This window comes from Erythrolamprus reginae, chromosome Z (assembly GCF_031021105.1).
Source record: "Erythrolamprus reginae isolate rEryReg1 chromosome Z, rEryReg1.hap1, whole genome shotgun sequence".
In the NCBI taxonomy this organism is placed as follows: Eukaryota; Metazoa; Chordata; class Lepidosauria; order Squamata; family Dipsadidae; genus Erythrolamprus; species Erythrolamprus reginae.
The window spans coordinates 110,081,659-110,094,121 of record NC_091963.1 but is presented as its reverse complement, the minus strand read 5'-3'; the positions used below and the strand labels follow the sequence as shown (position 1 = coordinate 110,094,121).

At 40.6% G+C, this 12,463-nt stretch overlaps 2 protein-coding genes across 5 annotated transcripts in view; one reads left to right on the top strand and one right to left on the bottom strand.

Moving 5' to 3' along the window:
* ATP6V0A1 (ATPase H+ transporting V0 subunit a1) overlaps positions 1-12,463 on the top strand; it is a 512,121-nt gene that overhangs the window by 18,816 nt on the left and 480,842 nt on the right. The window lies entirely within an intron of this gene.
* The window catches only part of KCNH4 (potassium voltage-gated channel subfamily H member 4), a 79,920-nt gene that overhangs the window by 41,389 nt on the left and 26,068 nt on the right, over positions 1-12,463 (bottom strand). For all 4 annotated transcript variants that reach the window (XM_070727633.1, XM_070727634.1, XM_070727636.1 and 1 more), the window contains exon 5: positions 1,239-1,482. In XM_070727633.1, the coding sequence (XP_070583734.1) occupies positions 1,239-1,482 (244 nt within the window). The remainder of the gene's footprint in view (positions 1-1,238; positions 1,483-12,463) is intronic.

Sequence of the window (12,463 nt, the reverse complement as noted above, 5' to 3'; positions counted from 1 at the left end):
TTATTATTATTCTCATATTTTTTAGTACCTAGCAGCTAGTTCTTTCCACATATGACTGCAACCATGTTGCTTGTATCTTTACAATTTATATTGTTTTGTTTCCTAATACGATTTGATTGCTTATTAGTAACCAGTGACTTTCATTGTGTTGGTATTTTATGATTCTTGATGAATGAATTTTATTTTTCTTTATGTACACTTTGGTGCATATGCCCCAAAGATAAATTCCTCGTGTGTCCAATCACAAATGGCCAATAAAGAATTCTATTCTATTCTGTTCTGTTCTACTCTACTCTACTCTATTCTATGTTGTATCTTTACCTCTTGTTCCTCCTGTTTTTTTTCCGGAGTTGCTAGGTCTTTTGGTTCGCTTAAGATGTTTTGTAGGGATTTAGTTGGCTGGAGAAAAAGACTCCAGCACCTCTGCATCAGTAATCAGCACTCAGATCAGTATAGATTAACTCTAAAATCAAATTCAGTCCAACAATCAAGTAAGCAATAATTCTGCCCCAATATCTGCCCCAACACACACAGACAGACAAATCACCAGAATATAAACTAACAGCAAAGAGTGCCTCTTATAGCACTGATGATGTTACCTAGTTAAGGGTAATGAAATGTCTCCAAAAAAACAAGCAAGCTCATAAAGCACCAAGAACTCCTTATTTCAACATCGAGCTACAAATATTCGCTTAATTGACAATATATTCCATTATAATGCATGTGTAGGGCCAGTGCAAGGCTGTACTAAGTGAATAGCTAGACACGTAACATTTTATAATAACAGTATTGTTCTGATCAGAGAACACTGCATCATTTAACAATCTAACTACTGATATTAAAAAGGTAATAATTATTCAACTGCCCATTTTGTTTTTCTATTATATTTTATCCTGCATTAATATATAGAGTAGGTGCAGGGTGATCAAAAAGTGTCGCTCTGGGTCAAAATGAAATCTATCATTATCCATTTTATGTCAGGGGCAGAGGGAAACCATATACAGAGGATGAAAAATCTGGGATCCTCAGGTGCGGTGAATTCTGGGAGTTGAAGTCGATGCATTTTAATGTAGTCGAGGTTAAAGAATGTTCTAGAAATAACGAATGCTACATGATTTGATTTCTGCTCTAGGAATGTTGATGCCCATTTCACATGTCCGCCCAGGTGTGTCATTTTCATACCATTGTAAATATATGTTTGACTCTCCCCAAGCCAGTCTTAACTCTTAAGTCCTTACCAACAATGAAAAGCATTTCGACTACAATGTCACTAACGATAGTGCTGCGGGCAGCTGTCAAGCTGTCTTCAGCGTCAGTGAAGCAGACATTGTAGGGAACAGTTACTGCCACATAGAAAGTAGCCAGGAGGATGAGCCAGTCCCACAGGGCTTTGAAGATGCTGTAGTGAAGAAGGATGAAGCGCGACTTCTGTACATAGGCCACTTTGTACTCTGGCACTGAGGGTTTGTTTTCAAAGACATCCTGAAGAGGAGAAGAGAGGAAATGCAATTTCAGTTACCAAAATCATCATCATAAGCTCCTGAGAAGCCTCCCGGCGGTCTTACAATAAGAAGTAGGCTGAAATCAGCAGTTTTTTCAGGGAAGACATCTTCCTAATCCTGCTGAAAAATAGCCCCAGGAATGGCATTGTATAATAATATCATTCTCTGGAGTGACTGAGGCGAGCTCTGCTTGATAAGATTTTGTGTGAGAGGCAAAATAGGAGAGAGAAGAGGAGGAATAGAAGGACAGGATATAAAATTTATATAAAATTCCATATAAAAAACTCCTGTAAAGCTTTTGACTCAGTGGTTTATGATAAACTACTTCTGAATTGAAATCCTACAGCATCTCTGGACCCCTACATGACTGGATAACTGTGTTCCTGTCAAACAGATAACAAGTGGTCAAAATAGGGAGTGCTCCATCTAATCCCATTCCTGTTAATAGTGGTACCCCAGGGCAGCATACTAGGACCAACATTCTTTATACTCTATATAAATGACTTTTGCAATCACATTACAGGAGACTATGTTCTCTTCACTGACACCAACACTGCTACCCTCCAAAAAGATTTTGACTTTTTGTCAGAATGGTCAAACATCCAACAATTCTAAATCTCAATCAACAAATGTTCTGTCCTACACATTGGCAAAAAGAATCAGAACACCCAATACAAGCTGAAGAGTATTAAGAGTTTGAAGAGTATTAAATAACATTTCTGTGATCAGCTGATACTCCCTGGAGTTTCCCAAGACCTTTTATAGCTGCTGCAATGTTAGCTACTAACATTGATGTAGCTTGATCATACAGGCTGTGAATGTAATGCATGTGTGGTCCAGCCAACTGTATTGCTTCTGCTGTGTAGCACCCAATTTGGAATATAGAGAACATAGAATAATAGAGTTGGAAGGGTTAATGGCTTTTGGCATCACACCTAGACTTTCAAGTAGCCTGATTCCCTCTCAGACAACCCTCACTCTTGCCAAAGACCCTGGAATACTCATATCAAATAACTTAAGTGCCAAAGTCCAATGCAATAACATTGCCAAAAAGTCCAATGCAACAACATTGCCAAAAAGGCTTCAAGAGTTTTTAACCTAATATTACGTAGCTTCTTCTCCAAAAATATCACACTACTAACCAGAGCAACAGAGTGGTTAATGCCTGGAATTCACTACCTGATTCTGTGGTTTCATCACCCAAACTTTACCTTTAGACTGTCCACTGTTGACCTCACCCAATTTCTTAGAGGTCAGTAAGGAGTGTGCATAAGTGCACCAGGGTGCCTACTGTCCAGCAAAGGACTGCAATCTTCAGTGCTATCAGTGTGCCCGACGTGGCTGTTGTGGGCGCATGTGCATCCTGTGGATGTGTGTGCACTTGTTGGCACAAGATTTTACTTCTGCGCATGTGCAGCAAGCAAAATATTGTGTGAGTACGCGCACGTCAGTGAGATTTCGGCAATTCTGCCAATATCTTTGGTTCTGCGCATGCGCAGAAACAAAAAAAATGATGAATATCACCGAAATCTCGCTTGCACGAGTGTCTTCACATGAGATTTTGCTTGATGCACATGCGTAGAAGCCAAATCTCATGCAGGCGTGCATAGGCGCACATCAGGGATATGCAGCTACGTGCACATCCTAAAAATAGCTACTGGAACGTAGCACCGTTCCCTCTTATTAGTACCCCTCTTATGTATATAAACAATGTTATACCTATGTAAATTACCAATATGTACTTGACAATTATAATAAAGTAAAACTGTCCTGAGTCAGTGGAGAAGGGCAGCATAGAAGTCAAACCAACCAACCAAACAACCAAACAACTGTTCTGTCGGGCTCTCTGATAGACTCCTCCCGAAAATTCACAGGTACAAATTTCAGACACACACACGTTTGAAAATTCAAAACAATGTTCTTTAAAATGAAAATTCACTTAAACTAAGCCCTCTTTTTGTATAGCAAAGAGCACTCATCTCCAAACAAACTGGTAATTTGTACAAGTCCCTTATCAGTTCTGTGATACTTAGCTTGCAGCTGTGAGGCAATTCACAGTCCTTCTTCTTTCACAAAGTGAAACACACTTTGCTCTGGTTTAGTTTCAAAGCGGGGGAAAAATCAGCACACAAAAGGCCAAAGGCAGCAAAGCAGGCACGAAACACAACAATCAGATAATCCTCCACAATGGCCAAACCCACAGGCTGCTATTTATAGCAGCCTCACTAATTACCACAGCCCCACCCAACCACAGGTGGCCTCATTTTCTTTGATAATAATCTCTCAGTTGTTGTTGCCTATGCATCGCTCTCCGCATGCGTGGCTGTATCATTAACTCTTGTTCTGAATCCAAGGAGGAGCTAGATAATTGATCTCCTTCTGAGCTGTCTGCCACACTCTCCTCATCCCTGTCACTCATGTCTTCTTGGTCAGAGGAGCCTTCATCAGCACATTCCACCGGGGGCAAAACAGGCCTGCAGCATGTGGATGTCTCCCCCACATCCACAGTCCTTGGGGCAGGACCTGGGCCAGAGCTAACCACAACAACAACCAACAAACAAAAGCACTCCTCACACACATTGTAGAACGGGGATATCTAATCTTCAGCCTCACTCTTCAATCTCAGCATTCCTAAACATACTTTTTAGAAAGCTTAGAAACAACAGCCAGAGTCCCTTAAAAAGTTGCCAAACTATAATTTCTATTGTACGAAAAAGTCAAAGTGATACAGTGCATAGAACTGTGGTGCATTGTTCCCAGCATGGCCCAATTCTAAGAACCTGTAGCACTGGCAGTGGGAAGCTCCACCCACATGTCCAGGATGCTTCTGCACATATGCAGTAGTGTTGCATGTGCACATGAATCTGAACCAGTAGTAAAGGATTTTAGAACCCACTACTGGCATAGAATATAATCCTATTTTCTTTTGTGAATTTTGTAATTTAAATGAATTAATTTTAATTGTTGTATGTCCATTTCTTTGCCTTGTCACCATCTCTTTTATCATTAAAATGGTATTCGAAGGGAAAAAATGGCCTTCACTATGAAAACTATCAGGCCATGTTAGAGTCATTTCCCCTAAAATCCCAGAACTCTCTTCCTTTTACTGTGGCATGAGTATTTGTAAGTCAACAGGCTTACAATTACAGGTGGATAGTCATAATTCGTATTATTAATTCATATATATATAGTAAGTTCATTTCATGCTTCAGTACAAAGCTGCTAAAGTGATAAAAAATAAAATCCAAAACTTAGGTATGTGCACATTTCAGAGGATAAAATTGTGGTGAAACAAACTTGAAATTATTAAAATGTTCCAAGCGTCCCCAGAACAAAATTTAAAACATTTTGAGCATGTCAGGAAAGTACTTGACATTTGTTCCATTTTTTATTCTAATTGGGTTTGCAGCCCAACTGATTGCTACTGACCGGGTACCTTGTTGAAAGATTGACAAAAGACACCACTAGGAAAAAAATACATAAAAATCCCAGGTAGCAGTAACTGAAATGACACTCCATTTTTGTTCTGAATTCATAGATCTAACAGGTAGGGCAAAGAACTATTTACAGTGATCCCTCGAGTTTCGCGATCTCGATCTTCGCGAAACGCTATATCGCAATTTTTAAAAAAATATTAATTAAAAAAAATATTAATTAAAAAAACCCCCACTTCCGCGTTTGGCTTCGGGAGTCAGCTGGGAAGCGGCGCGGCTGTTTTAAAAGGTCGCAGCCAGCCTGGGGGGCTTCCCAGCACCCCCCCGAACCCCCAACCCAGGTTCGGGGGGGGTGCTGGGAAGCCCCCCAGGCCGGCTGCGACCCTTTAAAACGGCCACGCCGCTTCCCAGCTGAGTCCTGAAGCCAAACGACAAAGGCGAACTTCCGCGTTTGGCTTCAGGACTCAGCTGGGAAGCGGCGCGGCTGTTTTAAAAGGTCGCAGCCGGCCTGGGGGGCTTCCCAGCACCCCCCCAAACCCCCAACCCGGGTTCGGGGGGGTGCTGGGAAGTCCCCCAGGCCGGCTGCGACCCTTTAAAACAGCCACGCCGCTTCCCAGCTGAGTCCTGAAGCCAAACGACAAAGGCGAACTTCCGCATTTGGCTTCAGGACTCAGCTGGGAAGCGGCGCGGCTGTTTTAAAAGGTCGCAGCCGGCCTGGGGGGCTTCCCAGCACCCCCCGAGCCCCCAACCCAAGTTCAGGGGGGTGCTGGGAAGCCCCCCAGGCCGGCTGCGACCTTTTAAAACAGCCGCGCCGCTTCCCAGCTGAGTCCTGAAGCCAAACGCCAAAGGCGAACTTCCGCGTTTGGCTTCAGGACTCAGCTGGGAAGCGGCGCAGCTGTTTTAAAAGGTCACAGCTGGCCTGGGGGGCTTCCCAGCACCCCCCCGAACCCGGGTGGCCGGGCGAGCAGCGAGCGAACGGCGGGTGGCCGGGCAAAGGGCGGGCGAGCGGCGAACGGCGGGCGAGCGGGTGCTGCAATCTGTCGGCTTCCGCACTTTTGTCGCTCCCCACATCCATCTGCGCATGCGCGGCCATGAAAAAAAAGGGCACGCATGCGCAGATGGTGTTTTTACTTCCGCAACCCTACATCGTGAAAAATCGATTATCGCGAGGGGTCTTGGAACGGAACCCTCGCGATAATCGAGGGATCACTGTATTTCATATTTGTTTCTATTAGCAAGCCATTAGTACTTCCCATCACAGCCATGGAAGAGAAAAAATTCAGTCCAAAGTAGCAGTGAGATGTTTTTCAAAAATCATTATATTTGATGAACATTCATTACTACAATATATGCAATCTGAATAATCTCCAGTGTCTTGTTGATGTAGAGTTTTCATAAGATTTTAAAATGAGAATTCATTTCATCTGTTAAAGACAAGCTGAAGCTAAATGTCAGCCGGGCACAAGAGCATGAACAGAGGGAACACACAACCTCAGCAAAACAAGTCACATTAACATTTTACTGGAAATTTTCATACAGTTTCTGAGCACTGCCCACACCTATGTTTGAAGCACAGCAATTCTCAAACCTGCACACAACTTTGCATCTACATGCTTTTTTTTTTACAGGCAAATATACTCACAGTATGTATATGTGCAAATGCATGCAAATACACTTTCAACTTCCCCATAGAAATTAGGGGGGGGGGAATCTCTCTTATTTTCCAAGGCAAAAATAGCATGAAACAATTAGAGCAGTTTTCTCTTCTATGGTCTGCTGGCCAGAGCGCTCCAGCAGTGCTAGATGTGCTGTCTATGATGTGCAGCCTCAGAGACAAGCATATCCTTTCTGACTTAGATGAATTAGTAACAAAAGGAACAGCAACATTGGACAAGTGCAAAAGCAAGAGTGGTAGTAGCTGAATTCTGTTGCAACCTAGGTGGTTCAGAAACTAACAAAAAGACACCTAGATGATGTTCTGTCTGGGTGCCCCCAGACTTCAACACCAACCGGAAAAAACAGCCAGACACGCTGGTAAAAGCAAAAGCACTTTATAGTTTGAAAAATAAACACAGAGAAAAACCTGTTCTTCCCAACAGGCAGGCTATGAGACTTCCCAGCAGAATCCTGACGGCCAGACAATACAGCAGACTTCTTGCTGGCACACCCACCACTATAGAGAATAAGACCCACACCTTTCCCCCCCAAGGTTTCAGTATTCAAAGTCACAAACCAGAATTCCAAGACGCCAAAGATCACAGCCAGGTCGCAGGACTCCCAAAGATAATACTCCACAAGCCAGGAAGGGTGGGTCTGTCTTTTCAGCCTTTCCAGAGAGCACCACACCCAAACCCAGCTGTTGCCTCTTTAGTGCTGAAAGTACCTGGCTAATTGTCCCCTTCGTTGTGTTGCTCTTCTCTGCCGTAGATCGATGATTGCTTGTGCATTTTCATCTAAGGAATCCAGGCTGCTTGCTGGGGAGAGCTCCCTCTCGGGGGACTCTGGCTGTCCTCCCTCTCCCTCAGCCTGAGATTCCTCCTCCCCGTCTGCCTGAACCTCCTGTTCCTCATCCTCCCCCTCTGAGCAGGAAGCCGGCAGAGGATCAGCCGTTCCCTGAGGGGCCTCAGACGGAATCACAACAGATGAGCTACATGAAGTCTTCATCCAGTAGGAGCATGATGTAGATGTTCCTAGAACAGGGGGTAGCCATCATTGGCAACTTTAAGATTTCAATCCCCTGAATTCCTTAGCCAGCAAAGCTGGAGACTCCTGCCCTAAAAAACAGGTAGAGATCTATCTAAACCAATCTCATCAAGTCTCCACTCCCTCCTATGCCTCCATCAGATGACATGAGCAGTTGTTCAAATAAGCCAACAACTGGCTGTGACTTTAGCCCAAGTCCATGTGTGTCTGCCTGTACTTTGGTGGTAGATGAAAAACATCAATTCTCAGAAGTAAGTCATGAAAGCCCAGCAATGGGAATTTCATCTTAAGGAAGTCAAAGTGCTCCATCAAATCAACATTTAAGTATGAATGATGGAATGTCACCCTATTGCCTGCCTTGAAGAAAACTTTACATCATGTAAATGCTATGTTTGCCAGTGATTTACATATCAATAACTGAAAAAATGATTTAAATCAGATCAAAAGAGTTGTGGGTTTGATTTTTAATAAAAAATAAATTGGAAATCTTTCTGTGTGGTAGTGAGCATATTATTGCTAAAATGTATTAAATGTTATTGAAATTGAATAGGGAAAGTGAACATGTAAAACATTGCATGATTCAATGGGCAAGGAATTCTGGATATAATGTGATGCTTGAACATGGGAAAATATGAGGACAAAAGATTAAAAATTTATCCTAAACTACACATTAAAAGAAAAATTGTGTAAGATAATGTATTGCTTGTATTTAACACCAGATAAGTTATCCAGAACATATAAAGATATTTCAAATTAGTGCTGGAAGTGTAAAAGTAAAGAAGGAACGTTTTACTATTTATGGTGGGCATGTGATAAAGCAAAGAAATTTGGTAGTAAGATTCATATTATAATATAAAACATTCTTAAAACAAAAATAAAAATAAAACCAGAAAACTTTCTTTAGTGTTTAATGAAAAAAACGGAGGAAAAATGTGGAACTTTGATCTTATATGTTGACAGCAGCAAGACTATTATATGCACAAAAATGGAATGGCACTTTGATTCCCACTATGGACGAATGGCTACAGAAGCTGATAGAGTTAGTAGAAATAGCTAAATTGACCATTTGGCTTAGAAGAAAGAATATAAGTACATGGAGACTGCTTCTGAACTTTGTGCTTGAAGTGGAAAAAAAGGAAACTTTGATTTTGGATTTTACTGATTAGACTGATATGTTGTTATAGAAATGGTTAATTTATATTATTATGGAAAAACAAAAAGTTGTGATTTGATGCTTCAATGAGTTTCTTCTTTTCTGTTCTCTGGTTTCTCCTCACCACTGTGTCTTCCTATTTACTTTTGTATTTTATATATTATCTTATAACCTAATAAAAATGTTAAACTGGAAAATTTTACACTTTGCGTTATTGATTGGAAGACAATAGATACATTCATGCCAAGTTTTCTAACGTTGGTATTGATTACTTAAATCACAAATCCATCATTTTCCTTTCCTTGGTTCGGAACAGGAGAACTTATAATGTCAAGACTTAAGGAGGGACATACATATGTACCTTGCTAAGTTATCTGTGACTCCTTATTGCTCAAGCAGTCATATGACAACTCATTGGATCAGAGGAAGAGGTTTTCAGGACAGATGGAATCCAACCTGTCTGGTCTAGTATCTCCCTTCACTTCATCTTCCACTGAAAATATTCAACACTTTAGCCCTGAATTAACCATTTAGCAAAATAGCCATATGCTTAGGGCACCAAATGAAGGGGGTATCACAGAGTTATTCCTCCTAGTAATATCCCCTTAACTCTTTTATTGCCACATTTGATTTTAGTCCAAGGGCTTATTGACCTTATTTGCTGTGTTCAACTTTAATTTGCATTGGGGCTTTTTTGGGTATGGTGAGTGACTAAAGTTTAAAAGTTTAGTTTGAAGGTGCTTTAGGTATCACATTTGTTTCCCTCTTATAGCATGAAGAGTTGCTTCTTCAAGAGTTAACATTATTGGTATGTGCTTAGGACATCAGCTGACCTTTTTTTGTAGTTGTTCTTTTCTTTTAATGACCCCATCATCTTGCCATTAAACTGGAGTTGGGGCAACTGAATGGAGTTGAGCTGATACACTTCCTGTTGTCAATGCAGAGTTTGTACACAGCCAGAGATGGGTTCCTCCTGGCTTGGACTGCTTTACCTGAACTGGTAGCAACCCTCTGGTGACGTCACAATGACGTGGGCACCACTGTCCTTTTTTTTTTTTTTTTAAATTGATTTTGGGGGGAATTTTTCTGGTGTTTTTTTTCCCTGGAGCACGTGCAGAAGCCAAATTTCCAGCACTGGGCATGCATCAGCATCTTGTTTTCAGTTCTTTTTTTGGGGGGGGGGGGAGAGAATTTTTTAGGTTTTTTTCAACAGTGCGCATGTGCGTGCTCATGTGGCATGACCACAAAGCACAGGAGGAAGTGAACCAGCAGCGAGGTAAGTTAGAATGTAAGTAAGTTCACAGCAGATATATTTTCACAGTGCCCAGAGACAGAAACATCTGTCTCTACTTTGGATCAAACTTACAATCTCCTAATTGTGAGATGAAAGCTCCACTTCAAAGAATGATGAAGTCACCTCTAGGCCACTGCATCACTCTTTGAATTTAGACCTGACCTGGCACGATTTAAATAAGTTTTATCTATAAGAATGCTTTGTGACATCCTTCATGCTGGTTAGTAAGACCTTGGGAATGAAATCTCCCAAACCAAGCAGATAAACAGATGCTCTTTTTAAGCAACATTGCGGAAGATGGTAAAGAAGTGTTAAGAATACACCACACTCTGTTGTCTTGTTTCAAAAATAAGACATTCAAAGCAGTTGATACATCATGTTTTAGACATCCCAATTAAAAATAATGAGTGAGAATCCACATCAAAGCAGATCTGTTTAACTTTCTGTGCAATCAACCGAACAAGTTACATTCAATTCTAAAGGAAACTGAAAAAAGGAATTAAGATCCAGCTGCTGAAATTTAAGCACTGTTGTCAACGAATCTGAATTTTTCTAAGACTTGGAATATTGATACTAATATAAATACATAAAATTCCTTAACAATGGCCTAACATGCCAATTTCCTCTATAGTTCAAGGAAATCATAGGTGAATGGTCCAGAATGTTTAGAATATAGTTCTTTTTTAAATAGAAAGAGCCAATTATAGAAAATGCAATATATTATTTGCCCATAGCTTGCTAGAAAGAGATGGGCAAGTGTTTGTTTTATTAAGAAATAAAAGACTAGAAATAGGTTGAAAATTACAAATATCATTTTGCTCTGAAAATCTAAACCTTCTAAGTATATATAGCTTCTTCCTCTCTAGGGAATTTGGTGGAGGTAGTATATTTCCTAATAACAAGAGAGTACCATAGATTATCTATCTCTTCATTGTTCAGCTTGTATATATGTAAATAAAGTCAAACATATAAAATGTCTGAAGCCAGCATTCTTACAAAATGAACCAAGGAAAAGATGACTTGAGAGTATTCTGAAAAATCTAAATATTTTTATGTTTATATGTAATATTTTTCTCTCATACACATTTTGTCCCTTCCATCTGCTTCTCTTGCTTTTTCAATTTCTTGCAATAAATATTTAAACAAGGAAAAAGAAAAAGGTCATTGGCTATATGAGTTTGAAGTACTATATTTGCAGGTTATTATACAGCAATTCACCAAGATCTAGTTACTGGCCAACACTCATTTATGATGAGAAGGAAAACAAGGAAGGGGGAAAAAAGAAGGAATGTATAAAAACCAAGAGATTACTTCAACAACAACAACAACAAAACAGCAACAACAACAACAACAACAACAACAAAACTAATATTTGGCTTTTTTTTTTTTGTAGCTCCCAACCATCTCAAGCATCTAAATGTGTCTCATATAGCAGAAGGAAACAGAATGTTGGTCTCCTACTTTTTCTACTCTCATTATAATACTTTGGGGGGCACTTTCTAAAAAATTTCTTCCAAAACTCTTCAGCATGTGCCCCCATGTGCACATCCCCTTACTGTGGATGAGGATCAGAAGCAAAGGTTAGCCACCATTATCAGCTTAGTATAAGTAAATACAGATTTTCTCATGGCAGAGAAGGGAGTTACTCAGCTTGTAGCTGGAATAGATAGCCTGCCTGCACAGCTGTTTAGGCAGTTCTTCAACTAACTCTCCTCCCTCCCAACATTCAACCATTTCCCTCAAATAGATCAAAGCCTTTTAATCTGCCCTGGTCTTAGATCAGGAGGGAGCAGCTGTCAAGGCCTTCTGAGTAGGAAATGAGAAAACCAAAAAATCGGGATTGTTAGATGCACAGGATGGTTTTCTAGCAGCTATCAGAATCTATCCCAAAACATCCAGATGTACCTGGCTGCACTTCAATTACATTGCCAGACCACATGTCCACTTTATGACAATGCCTTCTCCATCCTGCACAATAAGCTCTACTGAAAACAAGAAAGAAGAGCTGTAGAAACGAAGCTGAAAATGCTGACTTCGCAATTTGCAGAAGACCCTGGAATAAATGGTCCTGAACTCACACCATCTTATTCTATCCCAATGTAACATGGAATATATGGTATGGAGTACAACTATGCTAAAATATCACTTCTTCTCTTTCAGCCTGCACACACATACAAACATAAACCACTGCAACTAAAATGTAGTGATTTAACTTAGGGATGTTATGGGATATTCATAGAGTGTGTGGCTTGAGAAGACTACACCAGTCCACCACTTCTGTACAAGACACATGATCCTACTTGGATAAGAAAATCAATCTTGCTTTGGTGCCATGAAATTACTTTTCAGCACTGACTTTTAAGGGGAAACCCCTGTG